Consider the following 25,629-nt stretch of genomic DNA (forward strand, 5'->3'; position numbering starts at 1 on the left):
AACATCTACCTATATATGGGTATAAAATTAATCATATTACTGACACTTGGTAACTTTCTTGTTGACATTCGAAGTTAGCGTGATAGATGACATACATAATTGAAGTTTTGTCAAAGGGTCAAATGTGCACAGTCCAATTAATGTAAACAAATCTTAAACAACAAAAACATTCATAACTTAGATTAGCCATAACGTATATAGTTACTGGTATGTAGTATTAACTTATTTAATAGTCAATAAAATATTTATTGATTTTATTTAGGACTAGTGACCCGCCCTGGCTTGCAGGGGTGCAATACTGATACTAAATATACTACAGAATTTGTGTATTTACATCACATTAGAAACTGTATCAAAATACGTTGCGTAATTTTCAAAGATTTAAGCATATATAGCGACAAAGCGTTAAGCGACTTTGTTTTATGTTCTGTACTATGTAATGATCTTGATAATGATAGTGATGATGATATACATATATACGTATACAATTCGTCTTTTAAATTATAAGTGCACTGGATATCGTAAAGTTATCGTTAATAATATCTTTATTATTTTTATTAGAAAGTAAGTCTCGCGTTTATTTAACTGACAAACCACTGAACCAAATTCTTAATACATTTATTATTATTATTTTCGGTAATACTATTGTATTTTTATTGATTGAATTTTAAATGAAGAATAATACAGTTCAAATTTGACCTAACTCCATGCACCTGCCATACGTGCGTTTGTTTACATATTACATATTAAATAGAAAATGAACTCATAATTACAGAAAGGTTAGATGTAGGTACAACTACGATCATGGAATTTATCATCAAAATATTCCTTGATGGGGTCAGCGGAATGTTAATTAATATCGACTACATTAAAATATACGGGTATTCATTTACAAACGGGTGGCTCTAATTGCACCCTAGAAATTATGTTCTCTAAGAGAATACATCACTTTGGTGTGCCACACATTATCATCATCTTCATTAGATAGTATTAAAGTCGCTTATTGGCTGCCTGTCCGTATGTATGCTTAGATCTTTAAAATTACGCAACGGATTTTGATGCGGTTTTTTGTTAATAGAGTGATTCGAGAGGAACGTTTTTGTATACAGTACATGGACAATGTAGTAAAGAAACACTGATAAACTCAAACTCAAATAACTTTATTCAATATAGAATAATGATAAAAGAAAATATAGATGGTCAATTGAAACACTACCACCGGTTCGGAAAAGAAAATACCCTGACCTGAGAAGAACCGGCGAAAGAAACTCAGCGGGTTTTTTTTTTGTCTAATATATTATATATTTCAACAATTTAATATGAGATGAAATAGCCAAGAGGCGATCATTAATTTAGACATTCTCTACTATATTCAGTATCAGCATTGAACACGCGCAAAACCGAGTCGGGCAGATTAGTATTATTAATTTTATGTTAGTTAGAATAGTCGTAAAATATATTTGTTTTTGGTATTATTTAAACAAAATAATGTATGGGTCGACTCAAATATTTTATCTTCCAGATTTAAATAGCTTCACAGTGGTGATTTAAGTTGTTATTTAATAATTCTTAGTTCTATTTTTGAAAGTTTAAACTTGACATGCTACTCAAGGATAAGATAAAACGGCTTAGATAGTTTCAAATTTAGGGGATTCCCGATATAATCAAATACATCATTTTGAATACATACAACTTAAGGCTGTCATTAGATGTAGGGTGACCATAATAAATATTATTGATTACCTTTAAATATGCGAACTTTTTATATGCGACGGGATAAAAATGGTCACCTTAATTCATTAATTAAATAAAGCCGGTACAATATAGCATAAATAGCTTTGGCAATTCATTTCCCGGTTTGGCAAGGCTCCTATTGTGTATCGCATAATCTCTCCACATACAATGCATAGTATCCTCGACACACCCATTCTAATCTACGTTATATTTAGCGCATTTTAGTGGGCTCGTAGCCAAAGAAAGATGGAGCCCTTTTAAAATATTAATAACAAAGTATGACTTACAAAATTTGCATATAAGTCGAAAATATATTTTTATGTATCTAAGTCTGACTGCTGATTACGTTCTACACAAGGGCCGGCGCTGCGTAAAAATTAATAAAAAAAAATGTACTTATTTAAGTAAGCTTTTACTAGCGCTTATGAAAATTGAAAGTCATTTAAATACTATATTAAGTATGTTACTTCCGGTTCGGAACGCAGATGCGACCGAGAAGAACCGACAAGAAACACAATGGACACTATTTCAACATTCAAAAATACAGAGTCATATTAGTTAAATACAATTATATATGTATGTAATATATCCTGCCTGGAAGTCAACAAGCATTAGTGCTTTAATAAATTATACACGTGAGTATTATTTAACAGAATATAATAAATTGCACTGTAAATAAAGGTGACTGCTTTTGAAGAAATACTTTGGTTACGTATCTCTTTGTATAAAATTTAAACATATTTCTGAGGAATAAAACACTACCTATACTTTTACGAATGTAATGAATACGAATACATTTGGATCTACAAAACTCGTGTGAATTGCTTAATTTACAAGGGACGCTTGAAAGCTTGCGACTAATAAATATTCATTGTTTCTAAATAAATTATTTCAGTAGATGGCAATAATTATTTTTCAAACAAGTATAGAAAACGTTCATCGTATGTATTGAAAAACAAAAAAACTTTACTTGTAATTCACAATTTTCATAGATCAACGATAATATATTGTCAACCTATAAAATGTTTTCCAGATTGTTTTGCCGATGTCTTACTCGATGTAGTCATTTATTAATATCAATATTTCCCCGTTGAATCGCAATTCCGATCCTCTGGGCAAAAAACGAACCAGCCCTCTTGTCACCAGTGGAGGCAATGAGGCGAGGTGTTATACTTTTGATGAAGCTTTTTGCACCACTACTCCAAGGGCCAAGCGTTTCGACAACAAATGGAACAAAAACGTAAGCAACGGGGAAATGCTGCTAGCATTCTTGAGACCATTCCACGCGGTCAAGATTTATACAGTAAATTGTTTTAGTTCATATTTGTATATATTTAAGCATTTAATGTTGTTAATTCTTATGTTAATAAATTTTCATCCTATTTCAATATAAAATAATAATAATTAGTAATACGTAAGTGTTTATCGCTTTGGCAAAACTTAATATAATATTAACCGTTAATATATTAAATACCACAAATAGGTCAACATACGAACTTTGTGACTCACGTGCAAAGCCAACTCATTATAGTTCCTGACTTGATAACAAATACCGAAATAAGCTAAATGTACAAATATGTTATACAGGGTTATTGTTATTCTCGTTAGGAGGTGGTAGGGGGTGACTATTTACAATAACCTAAACCCCCATATGCATGATGCAAAAATAAACGTTGAAATTAGACATATACAGGTTTACTCATGTTTTCCTACACTGCCGAGCACGAGATGATTTATAAATATAAAATAGGCATATGAAAATTTAGTAGTGTTTGCCTGGGTTTGGACTCGCAATCATCGGTTAAGATGTAAGCGTTCTAACCGCCATAAAATAGCATCTAATTTGTTTTTGGTTTCATGATGGTAAACAAGGCGTATACTGTATTCTATTACGCTTATCTTACTAAAGCTGGTTTGTTCGTTCTTTGTCACATAATGATTTATTTGATATCATGACAGTCGCTCATACAAACTTGTCTTTGTATTCTTTGTAGTTTGAATAGCTGTTGTTTTGTCTCATTCATTCGAATAAATATCACATGTCTTAGAAATATAGTTGATAGTGATAGATATAATTAGTGAGATTCATTTTAAAAATGTGACATCATCAGAATCGAATCAAGACTCCACCCATAACAAAATACTAATAAAATATATCATTATTATCGTATGGATCGTTCTTAGTATAAAAGTGCTGTTCTAGATTAAAAAAAATAATGTATTGTTTTTTAATTCTCTATGACAAATGTATTGAGATATTGTTCTAAATATAAATTTAAAAAAAAGTTGCTACGACTGTAATATTGCAGATATTTGACGACTTCATTGCCAATGTCAAATTGTTCTATTTTTAAATTGAAATTAATGGTATTACGTACTAAATTTTTGTTGAAGAAATGATTTTATTTTATGGCAATACGCAAAACGGGGGACATATTTAAATACTTATATAAAGGAGACTACGCTCCTCGTTTTAAACATAATACAATAAAGCAGATATTTATCGTAAGTCAATCAATATCGAGGATTTGAAAAGTATTATGTTTTGACAGTGATCTGCCCTTTGATATCGTAATATATACGACGATTCATCTCGATGTTTATTAAAGATGTATAAAATATCAAGAATCAACTTCTGTAAAATCAGAGTATCTACGTCACGGAATACGTCATATACGCCTTGTCGCTTGGCCTAGATATTAGTCATTCGCTAATAGGATTAAAAAATAAACGATTATCGTCATAACAGAGTGAATATTAAAACAATAAACAATCACCAAACAGTTTACATTTGTTTTTTTTTTCATACTAATTTTTATGAATATCTGTTACATGATCGCTTCGCAGGGCTAAAGGGAGATAAAGATAAAGAAGGATTAAGGGAATTCAAAAAATAATTAGCCTATAGTTACGGTCCTACTACGAAAGATTCCGAATCTATACATTTTCTCAAACAGATGCTGCCCGTACTTTACACGTGGTTGATGCACAAAGAAAAAAATATATACGTATTCATATATATTTTGTTAAGAAGATGCACTTTATGCGTCTTTTCAATTAGTATAATAACAGACTATTTACTACCTTATTTCATTCGGAATGACGATAGTCGTGTAAATTACATATGGCAATAAAATAACATGACAATTGCAAAGTACACATTTTAAAATATTTTATCTGTATTTTCAATAAAAAACAGGTAAGTTGTTTACCTATTTTACTATTAGAAATTACAATAAAAACAGTTTAGCTGTTTTGAATGATATTGCTTAATAAAACAATTAAAATATAATAAATTCACCTACTCAATTTTTTATATTCTTATAAATTGTTTTATAGATAGTAGAAAGCTTCAAATTTTGCCTTCCTTTAGACTAGATTCGGCTGTATGTGGTTGTTCATATACAAAAAAAATAGAATTTTATCTGTAATTATATTAACGCAACAGGAACATTGACAAAAAATGTATTCTTTCTTTCTATTTATTACAATATATAGTAGTATAGGTTAGGTAGGTTAAGTAGTGAGTACACAATTTTTATCAATTATTTACATAACGGCTGTCAGTAATGACAAATGGGTACAGATTACTAATCCTGTCAAGGTTTAGAAGTAATATTTCATTATATTGTCGATAAGTTTTTTTGCCACATTTTTGCAATGACGTATTGTTACATTTTAACCCTTATTTTATTTGTTGCTTATCCACTAAAAGCAAAATACAGATAATTTTTATATTTATAGGCATATTAAATATGTAAATTGAATTAATATGATTAATAGAAATTATAACCGTTGTCTATACATAATGAACTAGAGGCTCTATCTCGAAACTTGGCGTTCATTCAAAATATGTTTTTGGACTGTCATTCTGTAATTCTTTCCAAAACGAATTCTTTGTTAAATTGTAACAATTGAGTAAATTGCAATCAAGAATCTTTTTTTATTTTCTTCACATCCACGGCGATGCTCTTCAACTTCTTCTTGCTCTTATTATTGTCCCATAAACACTGGGACAAATATTAGCTTACGCAGTTAATATATAAAAGTTGATTGATTTTCAACTAAGTACCTATGTAGTATGGCAAGAGGCCATAAAATGCCGTTTAATTTATACAAAAAAATCATAAGGATATTCATTTTACGTATATTTTTATACGGAATAGACTGATTATTTAAAAATAAATTGATCGTAATCAAACAAACTAAAAAATAATAATAAAGTTAGCTCGCTTTATTACTGTTTTTTTTCATTTGGCTTTTATTTGTGCCAAGAGACACAGATTATTTCACCACTGCACGTGTGACTTTATTATCGTGGTGCCCGTGACAGCTACGTTTGACACTTGACAATCATCATACTTTACTGGTATGCGTGGACTCAGTGGTCAACTGTTGGAGGCCAATTTTTCATCGAATTTTCAGCTTTGACAGTCAGATAGACACATATCAATTTTAAAAAATATGTTTTGTTTAAATAAGAAATATAATGTATATAAAAGTTATATAGGTAGCTATGTTTTAATGTTTTGAAGCAATGTGAAGCAAATCTTAGCTGTTACTACATTCAATGTTGAAGATTGTGAGTCTAGTACTCATAGTGGCAAAAACCAGAAATTATAATTTGCCTAATATAGTATATATATACGTATTACGTACAATATATTTGACATTCCTTTTTTATACTCTACAATATGTCTTGCTTAATTAAATTTGTACACCATAAACAAAAAAAAAAAATATAATTATCTATACTTCTTAAACAGCAATTACTGTAGGTAAGGTAAATTTTGCATTATTATTGTCATAAAATATGTATGATATTGCCATTTCGACTTGAAACAAATAGTATATTACTGCAAATACTGTAATCAACACGTGACTAATCGATAAACAATGACAATATACATACATGTTAATACTGCGTCATTTATAAGTCCGGTTTTATAGTGTTTATTAGATTTACTGTTTATAGTCCTCAGTTCGCAATGAGTCGGTACCTAAGCAATGTTCCCATCGAGTGTTATTTTATTGTAAAAATAAACTATTAATAATTTTTATTTGTATATACTTAAGATGTTATTATTAATTAATAAATATAAGAAATAAAGAATTGTCATACCACTTAAGTATACAATATATGACACATGATCAATATAAAATTGATAATATAGAGACATACAACAACAACAACAACAGCCTGTAAATTCCCACTGCTGGGCTAAAGGCCTCCTTTCCCTTTGAGGAGAAGGTGTGGAACATATTCCACCACGCTGTTCCAATGCGGGTTGGTGGAATGCACATGTGGCAGAATTTCTATGACATTTGTCACATGCAGGTCTCCTCACGATGTTTTCCTTCACCGCTGAGCACGAGATGAATTATAAAGACAAATTAAGCACATGAAACAGCGGTGCTTGCCTGGGTTTGAACCCGCAATCATCGGTTAAGATGCACGCGTTCCAACCACTGGGCCATCTCGACTCAATATAGAGAGACATACAGAATGTATATTAAAACCAGCGACCACGGCTAAGGCTACTTTTTAACGGCGACTAGTGGCCATTATATTACTATAATAATGAATAAGTGTGTGTTAAAATAAAAGCCTGCTTAGTATACTGTTTAAAAAATAAAAGCAGTTAGCATGTAATGTTTCACAGCTAGGCTTCTCTCCTTTTTCTTTTAGCTTCACTGAATTGCTTCAATTTTAGTTGGTACACGAGACTAATTCACGATTCCTCATAAGGCACATGAAAGTTCAGAGATGCTTAAACCTGCTCGTGTTGACTCAGAATGATCGGTTAAGCTTCATATCTCATAACCACCAAACAATCAAGTTACAGGAGTACTTATAACTTCCTAATTCCAGAGAAACTTAAATTCTAAATAATACAAAATTCACGGTATTTAGCTTTGGCGCACTTTGCGTGTGTGGCCTATATCTTGTATTGGATTGTGATTGTCTAATGATATCTGATAAAATTTATGGCCAAAATAAACGATAACTAATTTGCAGCCTTACTATAAACCCTAACAACGAGAATAATGAACAAAATTTTTCAAATAAAATAAAATAGTCTTTGTTATTTGATAAAAAATTTGTTTATTGTCTTACAATGTCTTTTACTTGAACTTGTATTATTTCGTTGACGAAAAAACCAATTCACATAATTATCACCTAACGAGTATTCAAGGTTGTAATTATTTTTTATTTTTCTTTTTTTTTCAGTATTACAAGAGGTTTTATATTTAATTATCACACAGGTTGTTTATCGAAGTAAGTTATTCTTAATTTGAGTCAGTTACTATTCTATGTTTTATTGTTTTCTATTGTCTTTAACACGACTTGTGATTTTAATATTAACATTGCATTATTGATACACAAATAAATATTCAAAATAATTACTGTTTAGATTATGGTGCTGGGGAATTGTGGCGTGCTAACAGTACGTTTAAGTTTAATCGCAATCCCCATTTCTTTTAAATGAACAAAATAATAAAACAAACCACATAATAGGAAATAATAATTTCTTGCAATTTCTCTCTCTCAATTTCAATACAGTTCACAATCAATGCTGCATACATAAGGTATTTAAAAATTACTATAAAATATTCATGATAAAATATTACCGTTTAATTTAGTTATTGTCCTTGAACCTTTTATATTTAAAATATTACTAATCCTTGTAAGTAGTAATTAAACAATCTAAATTTATGAGTTAAAAATAAATACAATTATTTAATCGACTTTAAAAAGTTTGTTACCTTAGAAATCCGTCACTTATGAATCGATTTTTAAGAATATTTTTGTGGTCTATACTAGCAGTTTTGTAAAAAATAAATAAAGATAATAGTATATTATTGTGGTGGTAACATTTTATATTATGTTTATGTGCACTGCTTCTGTACAATGCGTGATGCAAATTTAATTTATATTTATGTATTGCAAGCCTAGAATGTTGTTATTTAAAACAATATTGCAATCTGTATCTATTACTCCATCAGATACCGATTGACAACAGTTTTAAAGCGTCAACATATTACGTACATACTCTACTACAGAGATTTAGCTACGAGGCGATGTCAATGCATCGCAGGTAATCTGTTTCCCTATTATTACCGGTACGAATAAATCGAATGAGAAGCAGTAACCGGCTGAAATTATAATAATAACTAAAAAAAATGACAAATTACTTTTTTGTTCCATTCGCTGTCGAAATGCTTGGCCCTTGGAGTAGTGGTGCAAAAAGCTTCATCAAAATTATAACACCTCGCCTCATTGCGTTCACTGGTGACAGGAGGGCTGGTTCGTTTTTTTGCCCAGAGGATCGGAATTGCGATTCAACGGGAAAATGATGCAACCATTCCACGCGGTCAAGGTTTATATAGTAACTAGTTTCATTTCATATTTGTATATATTTAAGCATTTAATATTTATTAATTCTAATTAATAAATATGATAAAAAAAATGTTTTTTTTTTTAGTTTTTACATTATTTTAATTAAAACATTAAGAGTCGCAGATCGCATTATAAAAAAGATATTATAATGCCGAAGACCTCTAGCTGAGAAAATATTCAGTTTATTTTTCTAATTTTATTCGTGTGATTTTGCAAATGTAGGATTTCAACCTTTGAGAAATAAAGCAAAATCATTTCTACTAGTATCATTGCCTTATTGCTTGCAATGGTGGTTTTTTTTTTCGCCAAGAAAATCAGAATAACGACACCGGGAAAATTATGCTAACATTCTTGTCATTACTGACATACATCGTAGGATGGACCGTTGGCAAAATAATAATTTAAAAAATATAGCTAGTAGGTAACTAGTAGTTAACTACTAGTAGTCGTCCTCAGCTTCGCTCGTGTTAGGGTATTGTTTTAGGTAAAAAAAAACAATGAGCTCAAGTTTGCTTCATACCAAATTTGTTCAAATTCGGTTCAGCTGTTTGGTTGTGAAAAAGCGACAGACTGGCAGCGTAACTTACATATTTACAATATTAATATTGATTGTATATAGTAGAACACAAAAAAATTACCACAGAAATTAATTATTTACTTTTTATGCTCACTATTTATTTTATATTGTATGTTGTAAACGGACGGCGCATTTACTTGAACATGTTAATACAGTACGATTTCATTCCGGAAATTACACGATATCAAGAAATTACCATTAAAATATAATCTCTAAATCCATCAGCGAAGTCGTGAACATATAGTTTTTTACTAATGTTCGATTTATCTTTAAAGATAGATAATACACAAGAGTCATGTTGCCGAGTGCATTTTTGTGCGTGATAATGATAATCAAGTATTGACTGCATTGTAGAGCACACCACGCACGATATGAGTTGGCCTCTTGGAGATTATTAACGAGTGGATGGGTACATATCATTTTTACGAAGGTTTTTGAGTAAGGTTTAGAAGGAGGGTAACTACTGGCAATAAAATGTCGTAGCGAGTTATATGTACATATATGCAGTTTTATCGAACGTGTGTGTGATATTAATAAAGCCGAGATGGTTAGAACACGTGCATCTTCACCGATGATTGCGGATTCAAATCCAGGCAAGAACCACTGAATATTCATGTGCTAACTTGCTGTTTACAATTCATCTCGTGCTCTGCGGTGAAGGAAAACATCGTGAGGAAACCTGCAAGTGTCTAGAATTCTGCTACATGTGTATTACTAACCCGCATTGGAATAGCGTGCTGGAATATGTTCCAAAACTTCTCCTCAAAGGAAGAGGAGTCGGAAATTTTGAGGGTGTTGTTGTGTATGATGTTCCGTTTGCACAGCTCGGTTGCACGGATCGGTGACACTGACAATTTATATTCGATGAATGGTTGTCGATTACGTTTGCGAAGTGTCAGGCGTCAAGTTATGAAGGGTTTTAATTTGTGCGCTTATCTTATCCAAGTCAAAATTGAAGTGGGTATTAAGAAGATTTGGAAAAATTCGTCATCTACACCGGTAGATGACGAATCGCCGTAGATATCTGTGAAAATCATAGAACAACGAATCACTTCTATATATCGTAGCGGCGATTATCAATCGATTATTCAAAATATACTTTATGCATACAGGCATTTTTAAATCATCATTTAATAACTGGGAATACATTTTAGGATAAATTGCATTCATATATAATTGCCATTAACAAACATGACTGTATATTTAAATGTTGCAAAAGAGTAACTACTGATTTTCTTTCAGGTTCTTCTCGGTAGAATCTACTTCCCGAACCAATGCCAATGTTCTGCTTATCTATTTGTGTTTCTTTTATTGATTTTTTTTTAAATTAAATGGTATATAGCGTTATTATTTTTTGGCTGTACTATCTTTCCGCTCGCTTTGAAAATAGATTGCAATAGTATTTCTGTAAAGGGATGTAAAATGTTTAAAAGAAAATCGGTATGGAGCGTGCAGTGGTCCGTTACATAGTAGTAATGTTACTTAATTATTTTCCACGAGTATATAATGTTAATTATCCTTATTACCGATGTGATGTGACATATGTTATATATCACATGCAACTAATGTGATAGTTCGTTTCTTATTTATTGTTATTGGGTATTGTGTTTTAACCGACGTGCTCACGTGCCATTGTTGTAGCTTTTTTGTAATTAAATTTAAATCATTTCAATGTACCTGCAGATGTTTTTATTGCCATGCATTGCAATCCTAATTTTGAGAATAATATTGCGTTACTGTTTTAGGTATTTTATTATTATTATATAGAATAGGAAGCCAACACAATGTACAATAATGTTGTCTGTTTTCGCGATTATTACACATTGAAATAAAACTAGTTTAAACGGATTTTAATCGCGGTGGTGGTTGTAAATAATACTTCTTTTGTACATCAAATAGACAAATGTCACCTCAGTCTACCCGAGACCACGAACGCTGTAAAGTGCTCGAAACGTCGGGATGTTAAAAATAATTAATATACGCGATTAAAATCCGTTTAAACTAGTTTTATTACAATGTACAATATTAATATATGACTACCATATAAAACATGACATTTTTTTAAAAAATATTTTTATTATATTGATCACAATTAAATGGCTAATTCATCACGTACAGCTTCACTTGTCACTCCAAATTAACATATTTTAATCTAAGACATATGAAAACGGGCATTACAGTAAAATTCTTAAAACACAATGTTTTACTCTTATAATTTTTTTTAACGGAGTAAATATCTATACATGTTTTTCGTGAGGGCGACGCAACGATCGTTATGATGTTAGCATTGAAATTATATTATGCCTGTTTTAAATTAAAATACTTTATTATTATTAACTGAAAAAAGTCTTTGTTTACAATTCAGTACAGAGAATATTATGTCTTGGTGATAATTACAAGGTATGTTTTAGCGGTAAGATTATAATTAGCGTTCGCTCATCACTTTACTGAATTATACGTGTAACAAATTATAAGATGACTGATATTACAGCGACATTGTATTGTATATTAACAATACATGTGTGTATTGTTAATTTCAATACAAATTTGAGAGTAATATTAAAATGCCAAAGTAACAGTTCGAGTGACTGTAATTTGGATTTTTTTTGTTTGAATAATAATTATTATGGACATACATTATTATGCATAATATTTATATACATTTTAATGTATTCATTAACACGTGTATAATAAGAATTATGATATTATTATATTCTGTAGAGATCAGGAGACATTTATATAATCTTTAAAAAATAAAAATACAGACAAAAAGATTCTGTTTTTGAAACTTCGGATAGGTATGTGCACAAATATTAGTAGTTTAAGATGTTGTATTTTTGTTGCGGTTTTATTGGTAGATATAATTGATTTTTACAACATTGAATTTACATTTCATCAAATTGGCTGTTAAAAGCCAGATAAGAAATACTAATCTATGTAGTTTCGCCCACATGAAGAGGGATTTTGGGTATAAAAAATGTAGCTTGGGCGACTCGTTTCAACTCGTACAGCTTGTTTTTATTATTATAAGATTTGTTTCACTTGCTTAACTCCAAAAGCGTTACACGCGCATTTATACACTGGTTCGAAATAAGGCACACAGTCATTGTTTTTCTATCAATTTAATTTAGTTATATTTATATACAATATGATTTGTTTGCAATTAAGGATTGCTGTTTGAACCAGTCAGCACGGCTAAATGAATCTGAACAAAACATGTCACATATATACATAGATCTAGATAATCCGGAACAAAGATTACTTATTGGGGCGCGGGCGTTAACTAATAATGTATAAAGGTACAGATTATAAAAGTAGCAGTGTAAAGTAAAACGAAGTAAATAATTAAAGATCGTATTTGTTTCACGGTTTATGATACTAAATAGATTCCGCGGTTATCGTGGTTCACAGCGCAACGGGTTGCGCACGCGCATGGTTCGTGACCACATTATCGTTTGACCGGCGAGCAGCTGCTGAATGAATGTTGAATAAAATCGCTAAAAATACCCAAGTGTCGAGACGGTTCAAACATTTGATGTGGAACTAGTTTAAGTGTACAATCTATGGGTCAAGGATCGCACTGTTATTTTTCACTAATAATTGTTTTTTTTTCTTTTGGTATTTTTAGATATAGCCCCGGACGGATATGACAGCGATGTAATCTCTATACAGATATACTCTGTATGTAATATCTGATTAAAACAGCTACTAAACCAATATCGATAAATATTCGTTTAGTAGGTAATTTTAGTACGTACTAAAAGATGTAGCGCCTTTCGGAGAAGGATTCAGGGTATAATATAATAATTAGTTGAATTTATTGTTATAAAAACTAGTGAAAACTAGTCTATGGTGATCTGAAATAGTAAAGATGGAAGTGGGACAATAAAAGGACAATCCATTATGTGCAAATTAGTTTCCCAGGAGGTTGTAGTTGTATTGTGATATTATTTTTATAATTTGCTAGAATTGGACGTTATAATATTAATGTTTTATAACTATGAATATTGAAACACGTTAATAGCAGGGCTGTTTACACTATAGGCTAATGTTAAGGCAGAAAATTTAAGAGGATGAGAAGTATAGTACGACAAAACCTAGATGTAGCATCGGAAAATGTAATGAAACCGATTAATGCCGACTTATACAACCAATAGAAACAGCTCCTTATCGCGATATTCGACGATATTCGTTTCTACAAGTTATTACGTTTGTGTAAAGTTCATATTCACGTAAGAAATAAATATTAATAATTTGAGATAGTGTATTTAATTTGGATTTGATCGGTTTTACGAATTTTGCCGATGCTACATCTAAGTTGTGTCGTACTATAAATTTATATATGTTTGAGTTATCAAAAAAGCAATGTTTTGCTATGAATATGCCATTTATTCAATCGATATATCGGTTTTTTAACTTCATGCATGATTTTAATGGGGCGACGTTTTTACACTGCTCAGTAGTAACGCTTTGGTTGTACGCGGCGCTGTCAATGACACTATAGCCTATTCCGATCACAGGGGCGTAAAGACAAATAAATAACTTTGACTGAACTGACGTGATATCATTGTTTAGGATCTCTGATAATATAATTTATAGTTTTCATTCTGAATTCGTGGAAAAATGGCGCTTCGAACGACAGCGAAGTTGTTAGAAAGTTAGTTCGTTGAAAGGAACACCGTAGTGGGTATAAGAAGTTAAGTGAAGTAGTGTGGTGTTATATATAATATACCTACAAATCTAGAACTGTTTTAGTGCCCAATAATTAGTTAATCGTATGAAATATGTAAATCTATGGTTTTTTTATTTGATTAATTTAACCTGAACTGAACTGAACAAACAGATCAAGTGAAAAACTTGTTTTTAGAGATATTATCAAACAAAGCAAATCAAAATAAAATTGTGTATGTATATACAATGTATATAAAAACATTCGTAAAATAAATACTTAGCTCGAATTTATTCAGTTGTTTTTTTTAATCAATTTCTAATATTATTCATTGTTGCTTTTCAATGTTCGACATCGAATCGACTTGATCATTATGTCATACTTCATTTATCAAGATGGTTAAATAATCTAAAGACACGTTTATGAAGATAAAAAATGTGTCGCAAACATACTAGGGTTTTTTGACTCGTTTAATGTCATAGCACTTTAGGCTCTAGGTCAAGGTGACACGTATATCGCAGTAATTTTAACGGTTAGTGACGTAACAAGATTACAAACACAAACTTAAATTATTTAATGAAAACTAAAAATTAAAGATTATTATTTAATCTTAAGACCAAAGAAGAAGAGAATTTGTAGTTTTTGTTTGTTCTAAAGCGATTGTTTTAATCACTTTTAAAAATAGATTACGATTAAGATTTGTAATTAATTATCATCGATATAGTAAATACTTTTCTACACGATTAGTGATTAATTTAATTCCATAATCTCGTACGTTAGGTTAATTAACTGGATTTTCCGGTGGTTCGAGGGAACGCCTATAAATGAGACATCATGTGCGCCAGACGTGATATCGCCGAGTTTCAATATAATCTCGTCTATTATTCGCTTGGTGACGCCTTTCTGTGCACACGAATGATGTGTAAATTGTTACGTGGACAGCGAGTTTTTTTTTTAAGAACAAGTATTAGTCGTGACGAAGGTGTGTTGTGTTAATTTTTTTTTTAATACTTAGAAATAGAACCTCTTTTTAAATATTTATTTGATTCATTTTCAAACAACTATGACGTCGCGACAATGTTAACGACATTAGGTATAGGTGCGTTAATCCATGTTGACGTATCTGTATATCAGTATGCGACGAAATATTACATTTTTATATGGCCGTAGATATGATACGACCGTCGTCCAGCGAGCTGGTGAGAGGTGAATGAACGTAGATGAACCTAATATCGATAAAGTGTTTATACATCGAGTAATGAGAAGGTCAGTAGACACAAATAGAAGTGACCAAAATATTACGGAAGTAGCACGTTCATTGTTACTGATAACATACAAGAAAAAACTAATTGATCAAACAGACATAATAATATTATAGATATATTTTTTTAATTGTAAACGAATTCTTCTAATAATTTGGTTCTTTCTGGTGAACATTTTACTTAGTTTTGACGCTGTTTATCCTACAAATATGATAAATGCATGTTCGTTACTCTTTCACGAAAATCCTACTGGACAGATTTGGATGAAATTTTACACTAATATAGGATATACATTTGAATAACACAAAGCCTACAGTTTATTATAATTATAATATGTAACTTAAATAATCGTACAAAGCATAATTTAACCTTTGGGGGAGGCCTATGTGGAACAACAGTGGACAGCATAAGGCTGATGATATGAAATGATATATGATATATAAATTGTACCTAACTTACTACAAAAAAAAAATATATTTTGTAATTACAAACCAATGTTTTTATTTAATCTGTAAGGGTAATAAAACTTATAAGTGAAAAAGAGACAGGAATATATTTCGTTCCTTCAAATTAGTTTAGAGATTGGTTACGAAGTCTGTTTTTTTACAATAACTTCCCTGGTTTAACAAAATAAACTAAAAAGCTGTACTCGTCAGGTCAAGGGCGGGACATCTCGCCGAAATATGTTTTGTTTGGATATGATTTGTGGTACGTGTTGCCATATTATTATAATTTGTGAATACGAATCTAATTCAAAAAGTATTTTTTTTAACCCAGTGTTGCTATTGTTAAAAGGTTTGATTAAACATAAGCAATATAATTATTACATAGCAATATATTAATTACATAGTATTTTGTAACACATATCAAGTTATTTTGTTTATAATTCACCTTCAGTTGTTTTTTATAACATAAATGATGGTACAACCGTAGAAAGGAAACACCCAGGATAATAGCCTTGCAACGGGAGAGTTATCAGAAGATAGGGGAACATCCCCTCGCCCTTCGTCCTCTCTCACCCCTGCCCTACTCGTTACTGGATACCAAAGTTTACTACAGAAAGAAGGACATTATTAATTCTGCTGTGTTTTACCTAAATTCTTAAAATAAACGGAAGAAAAAAATGTCTAAATTGAACATTGACAAATGAATTAAAATGGTTATATTGTATTGTAAAAATAAACACAGATTATGAAAATATATGACAAGTCTGACGAGACTGTATTATTATTATCTGTATCGCTAAAGTATTTAATACATTTATTAACAAAGCGTAACTATGTACATAATAACCTACATTTTTACATGGTTTTGGTATTATTGTTTTATTTATATCTCAGCGAGTAATTATAGCTTAAACGTAAATGTTGAAAAAGAGTAACTACTGAGATTCTTGCAGGTTCTTCTCGGTAGAATCTACTTTCCGAACCGGTGGTAGCTTTATTTAATATAAAAAAGTTTTTATATATGATGATTCAAAAGTGCTTATAAAATTACTTGAATAAAGTATATTTTGTATTTGATTTTTGGAACGAGAATTACAACTACATAATTGTTCCAACATTAGCAGTCTGTTAGAAATCATTTTATACCTCACTTGTAAAATGTTGAAAACAGGTTTGTTGAGTTTACTTTGATCTACTATAAATATTATAATTATTATAAATAATTGCATTACCACTTTCTGATCTACTTCAATATCGTATGCTTTGCTTCAAATTTGTTTTAATAAACAATATACTCTACAGACTACAGTCCAGGTATTCTGTAAAAAAAACACCGTATAACACAAACGTGTTTTGCGATTTTGAGATGAAAGATTTATAAAATTAATAGGATGCAAGTATCAAATTCGCGTATTACCGTAAGTCGAAATTTGACGAGTTATTTATATACAGAATCGTATAACTAAAAGTAATGTCATAAAACACTGAAGACAAAAAATATTCAGATATCATGAATGATAACTATAAGACAGTAAGCAATTAAATAATCTTTATGGTTATTGCAAATGCCGTCGACGTAATTTATTATAACGTATTAAGTAACAAAATGTTTATATGCTCTATATTTTTAAAATAGAAGTGACAAAAGAAACTACAAAGTTGCACATTGTAAATTTGTTTTATTATCTGTGATTGCTGAAATCTCTCATACAACACTTAAGGCGAGGTCCGTCGTTTGTCTGACATATGGGACCTCTGCAATAGCTCAATTTGTGCTTAAATCAATATTTTTTATAAGTTAATATTTTTTTTGTTATATTTATAATCGTTAAATCGTTTACTAAAAGACTTTAGGTAATAAATATTGCGTACGAACAACGATTAAATCTTTCTCAATTAATTATATTATTATTATAAGTAGAGCTGAAATGGCCCAATAGTTAGAACGCGATGATTGCGGGTTCAAATCCAGACAGGCACCACGATATATATATGTGCTAATTTGTGTTTATAATTCATCTCGTCCTCGGCGGTGAAGGAAAACATCGTGAGGAAACCTGCGTGTGTCTAATTTCATTGAAATTCTGCCACATGTGCATTCCACCAACCCGCATTGGAACAGCGTGGTGGAATATGTTCTAAACTCTCTTTTCCTTAATGGAAGAGGAGGCCTTATCCCAGCAGTGGGAAATTTACATGCTGTTTATTTATATTTATAGCATGGATGGGTGGTTAAAAAAGATTAAAAATCTACTGAATTTGGTAAAAAAAAAAATCTATTTAATTTTTTCTATCGTACAAACAAACGTACATAGTTTATGATACTGTATAACTAGACAGCAATACTTTTTGTTAGATAACTAACTAGTTATCTAACAAAAAGTAATAAGCTTTTCTAAGCCCTTCAGAATCTTTACTTCACTTTAATTGCAAAGACTTTATGTAGTTCCTTAGTTCAACAGTCTCAACAATATAAATTGTAAAAAAAATATATGGACATTTTGTATTTGTTATCACTACAAAATGAATCATGTATACCTATATATATTTCGATAAAACTTTAGTGAGTTGTGTGCATGCCAAGGTTTCTAAATTAGTACAACCAATTCACAATAGGTGACGCGCGAGTCCATTCAACAAATTGAGACACGAACCAAGTCACGGGATATAGCTAACCTTCATATTTAATATGAATCCGTATTATATTTATATATGCTGACAAAACAATACCAAATACACAATACGAGCGGTCTGTTGATCTCCATAATACATATGTTCAGGAAAGTCATATTAAGTTAAATTCCTATCAAAATAAATAAAATATTAATTTGAAAGATTTTGTGTAGTGTAGATATATTTCCTTTTTCACTTTATAATTCGAACCGTTTTAAAATTATAACGACATTTTACAACTTAATAAAAGTTAATGTAAAATTTGTCAATAATAATTATTTTACCTTTTAACGGGACGGGCCGTTAGTTTAGTATTATATTATATTGTTCAGATCGCTTGTACCATTGAGATATTAAACGAGTAAAAAAAATGTGATAAAATGCAGCAAGTGAGGTATTATGTTATGTAACACGCGGAGCGAGTAGGTCATGAAGCCTTGCTTGAAGGTTGAAGGCTTTTTTTTAATGAGAGCAATAAAATGTACATTATTTAAATACGCGTGTCTCTGTTTGTTCTTAAATTGAATTTAAATCTTAAATTTTATACATTTAATTTTTAACCAAAGAGGTCAATATAACACATCTTTTAAAATTAAACGAATATTTCATCGCAAATCACAAACGCTTATTGTTTTAAAAACAATATGTGCATAAGTACTAATCAAAATATTGAAAACCTTATTTTTATTTGTACGATTTTATATTAAATTAGTAACACCACCAAAAATACTATTTATATATTTTACATTTTGTATACAAAGCCGTGTTTCGAATTAGTGCCAGAAAAAAAATTGCCAACCTCTGTGTATTTAATTTTTTTTATAATAACAATCGTAACATATTAATATGACAAATGAGAAGTACATAATACATACCAACATTATGTAACAGTGTGTTGTTAATATATTTATGAATGGAGTAAAATACGTATGAATGCCATTAATGAACCATACATAGCGAAATCAGTGAATTAACTGATTAGAGAGGTACTAAAATGATATTAAAAAGTGATATTAATTTTCAGTAACTCATGTTAGCTATAAATGTTTAGAAAGAATAACATTTTAAAGAGTTTGATATACACGATTGTTATTTCTCCGTTTTCTAACCTCTAACGATTTTGATATTCTAAAATAGTATGTATCGTTATCATTATTTAATAAAAGAATCTCCTTACCGAAGGTCCAGACGTAAAAGAATGACAAAACCCACGATTATGAATAAAAAAAAAACAGATAATGCGATTAGTATCGATTTATGAACGTATTCTTCAGTTTCTACGAAACGAACCAACGCGACGGGAACACTTGTATTATTATTTTAGGAACCAAAGATTGAACCATTCACGAACACTATTTTACCTCTTATAGGGAACGGCTTCGTCATTATAGTCTCTGTAGTCGGAGGCAGGAGCCGCTGCGTCTCCGGCGACATGACACTGGTGCACAGATTCAATTCATGTTTTTTATTTTCACAGTTGCTATTGACGCCGCCGCGTAACCGCAGCGACGGACCGTTTAACACATCCATCTGCGTTCACTATCGCGGCATGACTGACTGGCGACTGTGACTGTGACAAGCCGCTCGAGCGCCGAGCCGATACTCCGAGTAACGACGATGCAATGCTATCAGCTGATTTTGTGGAAACTTATGGAATACGAGATATATCGTCTCACTTGAGCGTATGCGCTGCGCTGCGCAGTTTGTGTCGGTAATATGAAATCCTAAGAACTACGAGAACATTAGAAATGGCATCGCACTTTTATAACCAAACGATACTTGTATTTCGACACAAGTGTAAGTGTCAAATAACAAGAATTATTATAGAACTTTATCACTTTGTATTCTACAGTATAATTATGAGAACATAAAGCGGTCTTTTCTAGACGTTAATACGGACAGCGGTTCGCTCAGACGGAATGCGAGATATCGGAAGACGATCGCGTGCACTACTGAAGTAATTTCGGGCACTATGCCATTATTTTTATTGAGAGCGGGGAACGTCAATACGAACGTGTAGTTTGCGGCCAGATAATATTTTACGTCATAACATTCTGTATCTGTAATGCAGCCCAATTATGTAAACGTAATAAGTAGCTATACTAATTATCGATTATAAAGATATATAAGGATTGTCCTTGAATATTGATTGCTAATTTGCAGATTTCGGTTTTGATACAAGAGAAACCCCTTGTATCAAAATGTAGAATCTAATAAAGTCTACGATAATAAAAATAAAAATATTTGCGTGTTTCATTCTCATATTGTTAGGTATAAATTCATTCAATTAAAGGTTACACCTATGTATTAAAATGATATTCGGTGATATTTAAATACTTTATCGATTTTCTCTCTTTGTATAATACATTTTTATTTATTATACGATGCGATAAGATTAATATCATTATGTGCGTACATATGTGAAAAGTAAAGGGCGTTTCAATGATCACGATAGTGTTCCGTAGATTTAAATAAATAGAATAGACTAGTATAGCTGAGAATTGTGTTTATCTCGTTTTCGGTGCAAATATCGTCCCAATTTTAACCACAAGAAGCGCCCTATGCTTCACTTATTTTGGCAATATAAAAGAGAGTTTTTAAATAAAGTGTCTGAAGTCTGAAAGCCCCTTATTGCACGGTGCCCAGGTCTCGCAACCTGGACATCTATGGGTGGCAATCTATTATACATAATTACATATACTTACAAGAGCATTGGAATAATACCTTCACAAACAGATAAAATGATAATATCCTGACTGATTTTGGCCACGAAAGCCATTCTTAACTGAGACTAGCCAATTCCACGTGACATAATTTGTGCAAATAATTGTGTGTGCAAACATACAGGAAGATAGGATAGATTGTAAAATTTCTGCCTCGCACAACCACTTTGTGGAACCAGCTTTCGCCAGCGGTTTTTCCGAACCGATACGACATGGGAACCTTCAAGAGAAGAGCGTAGAGCGTACTCCTTCTTTAAAGGCCGGCAACGCACCTGCTAGCCCCCTGGTGCTGCCGATGTCCATGAGCTTTGGTAGTCAGTACTCACTTTCCATCAGGTGAGCCTCCTGCTCGTTTGCCACTTATCACATAAAAAAAAGATACAGGTAAAAGATATTGTTGTTCACGCGAAGTAAGAAGTAACTCGCCTTTTTGTGTTTTCTGTGGCACAAAATATTTGAGATTAGAAAATTCTATTTTTTTGTTTAAGCACTACTTAGTGTTTTAATCCTCAGAATCAACTCCTTTAAACTCTAACCATTCAACAAACGACACAGTCTCTATATATAATCCTAGCTATATAAACCTATATTGACATCGCGCGTTGTATTACGACTCTATACGGTTATGTAACTACCGATAAGAAAGTCGCAAGTTCAATGCTACTCTTAGCTAAGGGCTTACGCTTAATTGGAACGGACAGAAATAACGTCATATTATTATCTTGCATATATAAAATAATAGTAATCTCAGAAAGCTTAACTTTTAAAATGTACATGATAAAGCATCTAATAAAACAATTCTCTTTCCCCATTTTCTATTTATCACATAATATTTATTTAAACATGTATAACACCTCGCCTCATTGCCTCCACTGGTGACAGGCTGGTTCGTTTTTTGCCCAGAGGATCGGAATTGCGATTCAACGGGGAAATGGTGCTAGCATTCTTGCCACCATTCCACGCGGTCAAGATTTATACAGTAACTAGTTTTAGTTAATATTTGTATTTATATATATTTAAGCATTTAATCTTGTTAATTCTTATGTCAATAATTTATTAAAAAATTCGCCGATTAATACAAAAAAAAAATTAAACATGACATATTATAAAAATGAAAATTCATTACGCATCAAATCGCTAAAAAAACCCAAAGGGATGACGTAATACTTAGATATTTAAATATTTTAATCATTATGAGGAATAAAAATACATTTCTTTAGGGGCATGGTGAATCCCAACTTTCTGATCGGTTACCTATGACTATCAACCAGTAGGTGAATTATAATTAACAAATTAAATAAACAAATTAAGCACCTGAAAATTTAGTGGTGCTTGCCCGTAATTTGAACATGCAGTCTAGTTGCTACATGTAGGCTTTTTTAATACAAGTGAAGTACTTAAGATATATATTGGCTCGTACATTTTGGTCAAACTAATTTGAACTACTACCAAGTATATTTTTAGTTCGTCACTTGTGATTTTTACTTCAGCATCAAACGATGTTTCCGACGTGTTTTTAAGACGTTTTTCTTCAAGGCGGAGCAGCGAATGGGTATAAAACAAATCACAGATAAAGTCAACTAAGCCCTTCTTCCGAATATTAAAAATTTATGAATTTGTCTTTCCTTAGACTATATTTACCCCAACACAATTATGGAATTAGAATTTTTTTTTAATATGAGACAACATCACATACATTACTCTGATCCCAATGTAAGTAGCTGAAGCACTTGTGTTATGGACATCAGAAGTAACGACGGTACCACAAACACCCAGACCCAAGACAACATACAAAAGTAATGGTAATCTACATCGACTCGGCCAGGAATTGAACCCGGGACCGCAGAGTGGCGTACCCATGAAAACCGGTGTACACACCACTCGACCATGGAGTCATCGTCGTCAATTTACCCCTTGTGTTCAGAGTTGGGAGGTCAAAATAGCGCATGACTTTTTACATCGTCAGCTAGGCCCGTAATCCATGTCGCTTACATTTTTTAATTATAGTTCGATTACTAGTGTTGAATGATGGTGAAGTGCTTAAAGAACCATGTCTTTTATCCGACACATCCGATCTTTACATTGTAACGGCGTGTTTCGTGGAACAGCACAATGTTTGTCTCTAAGTATGTTAGCTAGAATATGCCAGACTAGACACATTCATTATGAGTATAAACTATGTAGGACACAATAGCTAATATTTTGATGGGAGAATATTCTTGGCTGAATATTAGTGGTCATTGTTTTGTACATTCGTTCTTTTTTTTTTAATTGCCTTCATTATTTTCTTAAAACTTGAAAATACTGACTGAGATCATCAGTGAATAAGTTTTCATGTGTTACAAGTAATGCGTATTTTGAAGTATGAATAGAACAATGTTTGCTAATTAGAATTTAACGACTTCGTTTAGTTTATTTATTTAAACGTTTAAAGACTATATATTAATGTTAATGAATCACGAATGGCTGTTTGAAAGTAAGTTCAATGGTATGAATATAAATATTGAATGACACAAAACAAATTATAATTTTTTGAATAACATTAAATAATTGATATTTGGATATATTGGTGATTTATTTTACCCAATAATAGAACCCCTGTTTCCCTTGTCACGTCGTTACTTAAAAAGGACTTTATAGATTTCATTCTTCTTTTTAAAGTATTTTTAAACTTTGAAGAAGGTTCTTACTGAAAGGTAAATAAATGTTTTCAGAAATCTTAAGAACGTTTTTACGGTTTTTTTATAAGGACTGTGCCAGCCAATGCCATTAGAAATATGTAAATTTACATCTGTGCGAAGTGTAAATATTTTCAAAATTAAAAAATAAGGCAGTAGCATTGGAAAAAAGACAAACAAAATAATAAAACGAAAATATTTGCACTTGTTTGCGTCAGCATTTTCTATCAATTGATCAGTTTTCTGTTTACTAGTGAAACTAGTATCAGGCATTAGTTGTTATTATCACCGCTAAACCAATGACATAAACTAATTTAAAATATTTCAGTTATAAGATTCTAGATCGAACTATATCGAGTATAAATGAAAGTATAGCCATGCTAATACATATTAAATAAGGTTAAATTTATAAAGAAGTGGAAGACTACCAACCGATGTTTGATGTTATCCAGAGATGAAAGTTAACAGAAAAACGATAATGACGTCATTATTGTAGAACTAAAAATTGATTAAAATATTTAATCTTATATATTGATTTTTGCTCGCAGCTTTTAAAAAGAACACAAAAATATTGAAAATTTTCACAGCAGTAATTAAGGGGTAAAACGTTTATGATATAACAATATATGAATATAAATAAAAATGTTTAACTTTCTTTATATATGAGGGGAGGACAGAGGGGTCGTAAATACATAATCTATGCACATCTGTGCCAAAGTTATTACTCTAGGATTCGTTCAATCGTCCAGGTGCGTTTGGGTTAAAAAACATTCATCCAAACTACGCAGTTATAATAATGTTAAGATTGAATGATCAATAAAAGCGTCTGTGTAAATTAAATATATCTGATGTGACTTCATATTATTCGAAGAAACCTACTTTACTTCGCGTGTTGGTGCTCACGTAAGCTATCGACCAAGCGGCAGTGGCACCGTCACTTGGCGAAGCTTTATTTTATTTGGACATCGACTACGTGATCTTTGACGCGTTTTTACCTAAAATTTCTTGTGTTTTTGAAAGCAAGTGAAGTGATGAGCAAGATTTTTGGTGATTGTTTAGTGTTGTAACAGTTGAGCATATTCATTTTTACATAAGTAGTTTAGTGACTACATTCAGATAAAGGTGACATTACTATAATCATTACTTACTAAGGATTCGATAATCCGTGTCTATAACGTTATATAAATGAGGCTGAACTTTTTAATATGTATTAGATTATAAAATTGTGAATTAATATGTCTCGCAAACGGTTTAACCTTGCCTGCCCTAGGCCTATGGTTGATTGCCGCTCCTTAATCACAATAAAATTAAGTACTGTATGTATAAGTAGGTAGTAAATGAATGTCTACGATCTAAAAATTAGATAATGTATTTATTATTGCGAGATACTAAGGACACATCAGTCTTTTAAAGTGAGTTCCCAATAGCGTTAATCCATCTTTTGCAACAGAATATTGATTGTACT

At 31.3% G+C, this 25,629-nt stretch overlaps 1 protein-coding gene across 3 annotated transcripts in view; it reads right to left on the bottom strand.

Annotated features, from left to right (window-relative positions):
• Positions 1 to 20,676, bottom strand: part of LOC124534106 (6-phosphofructo-2-kinase/fructose-2,6-bisphosphatase) — a 32,143-nt gene extending 11,467 nt beyond the window's left edge. The window contains exon 1 of one of the 3 annotated variants that reach the window (XM_047109781.1): positions 20,125 to 20,676. In XM_047109781.1, the coding sequence (XP_046965737.1) occupies positions 20,125 to 20,293 (169 nt within the window). In that variant the 5' untranslated portion in view covers positions 20,294 to 20,676. The remainder of the gene's footprint in view (positions 1 to 20,124) is intronic. The other 2 variants (XM_047109784.1, XM_047109782.1) reach the window with 2 other exon arrangements.
• Positions 20,677 to 25,629: the final 4,953 nt, after the last annotated feature.

The sequence above is a fragment of the Vanessa cardui genome, chromosome 12 (genome assembly GCF_905220365.1).
Source record: "Vanessa cardui chromosome 12, ilVanCard2.1, whole genome shotgun sequence".
Classification (NCBI taxonomy): Eukaryota; Metazoa; Arthropoda; class Insecta; order Lepidoptera; family Nymphalidae; genus Vanessa; species Vanessa cardui.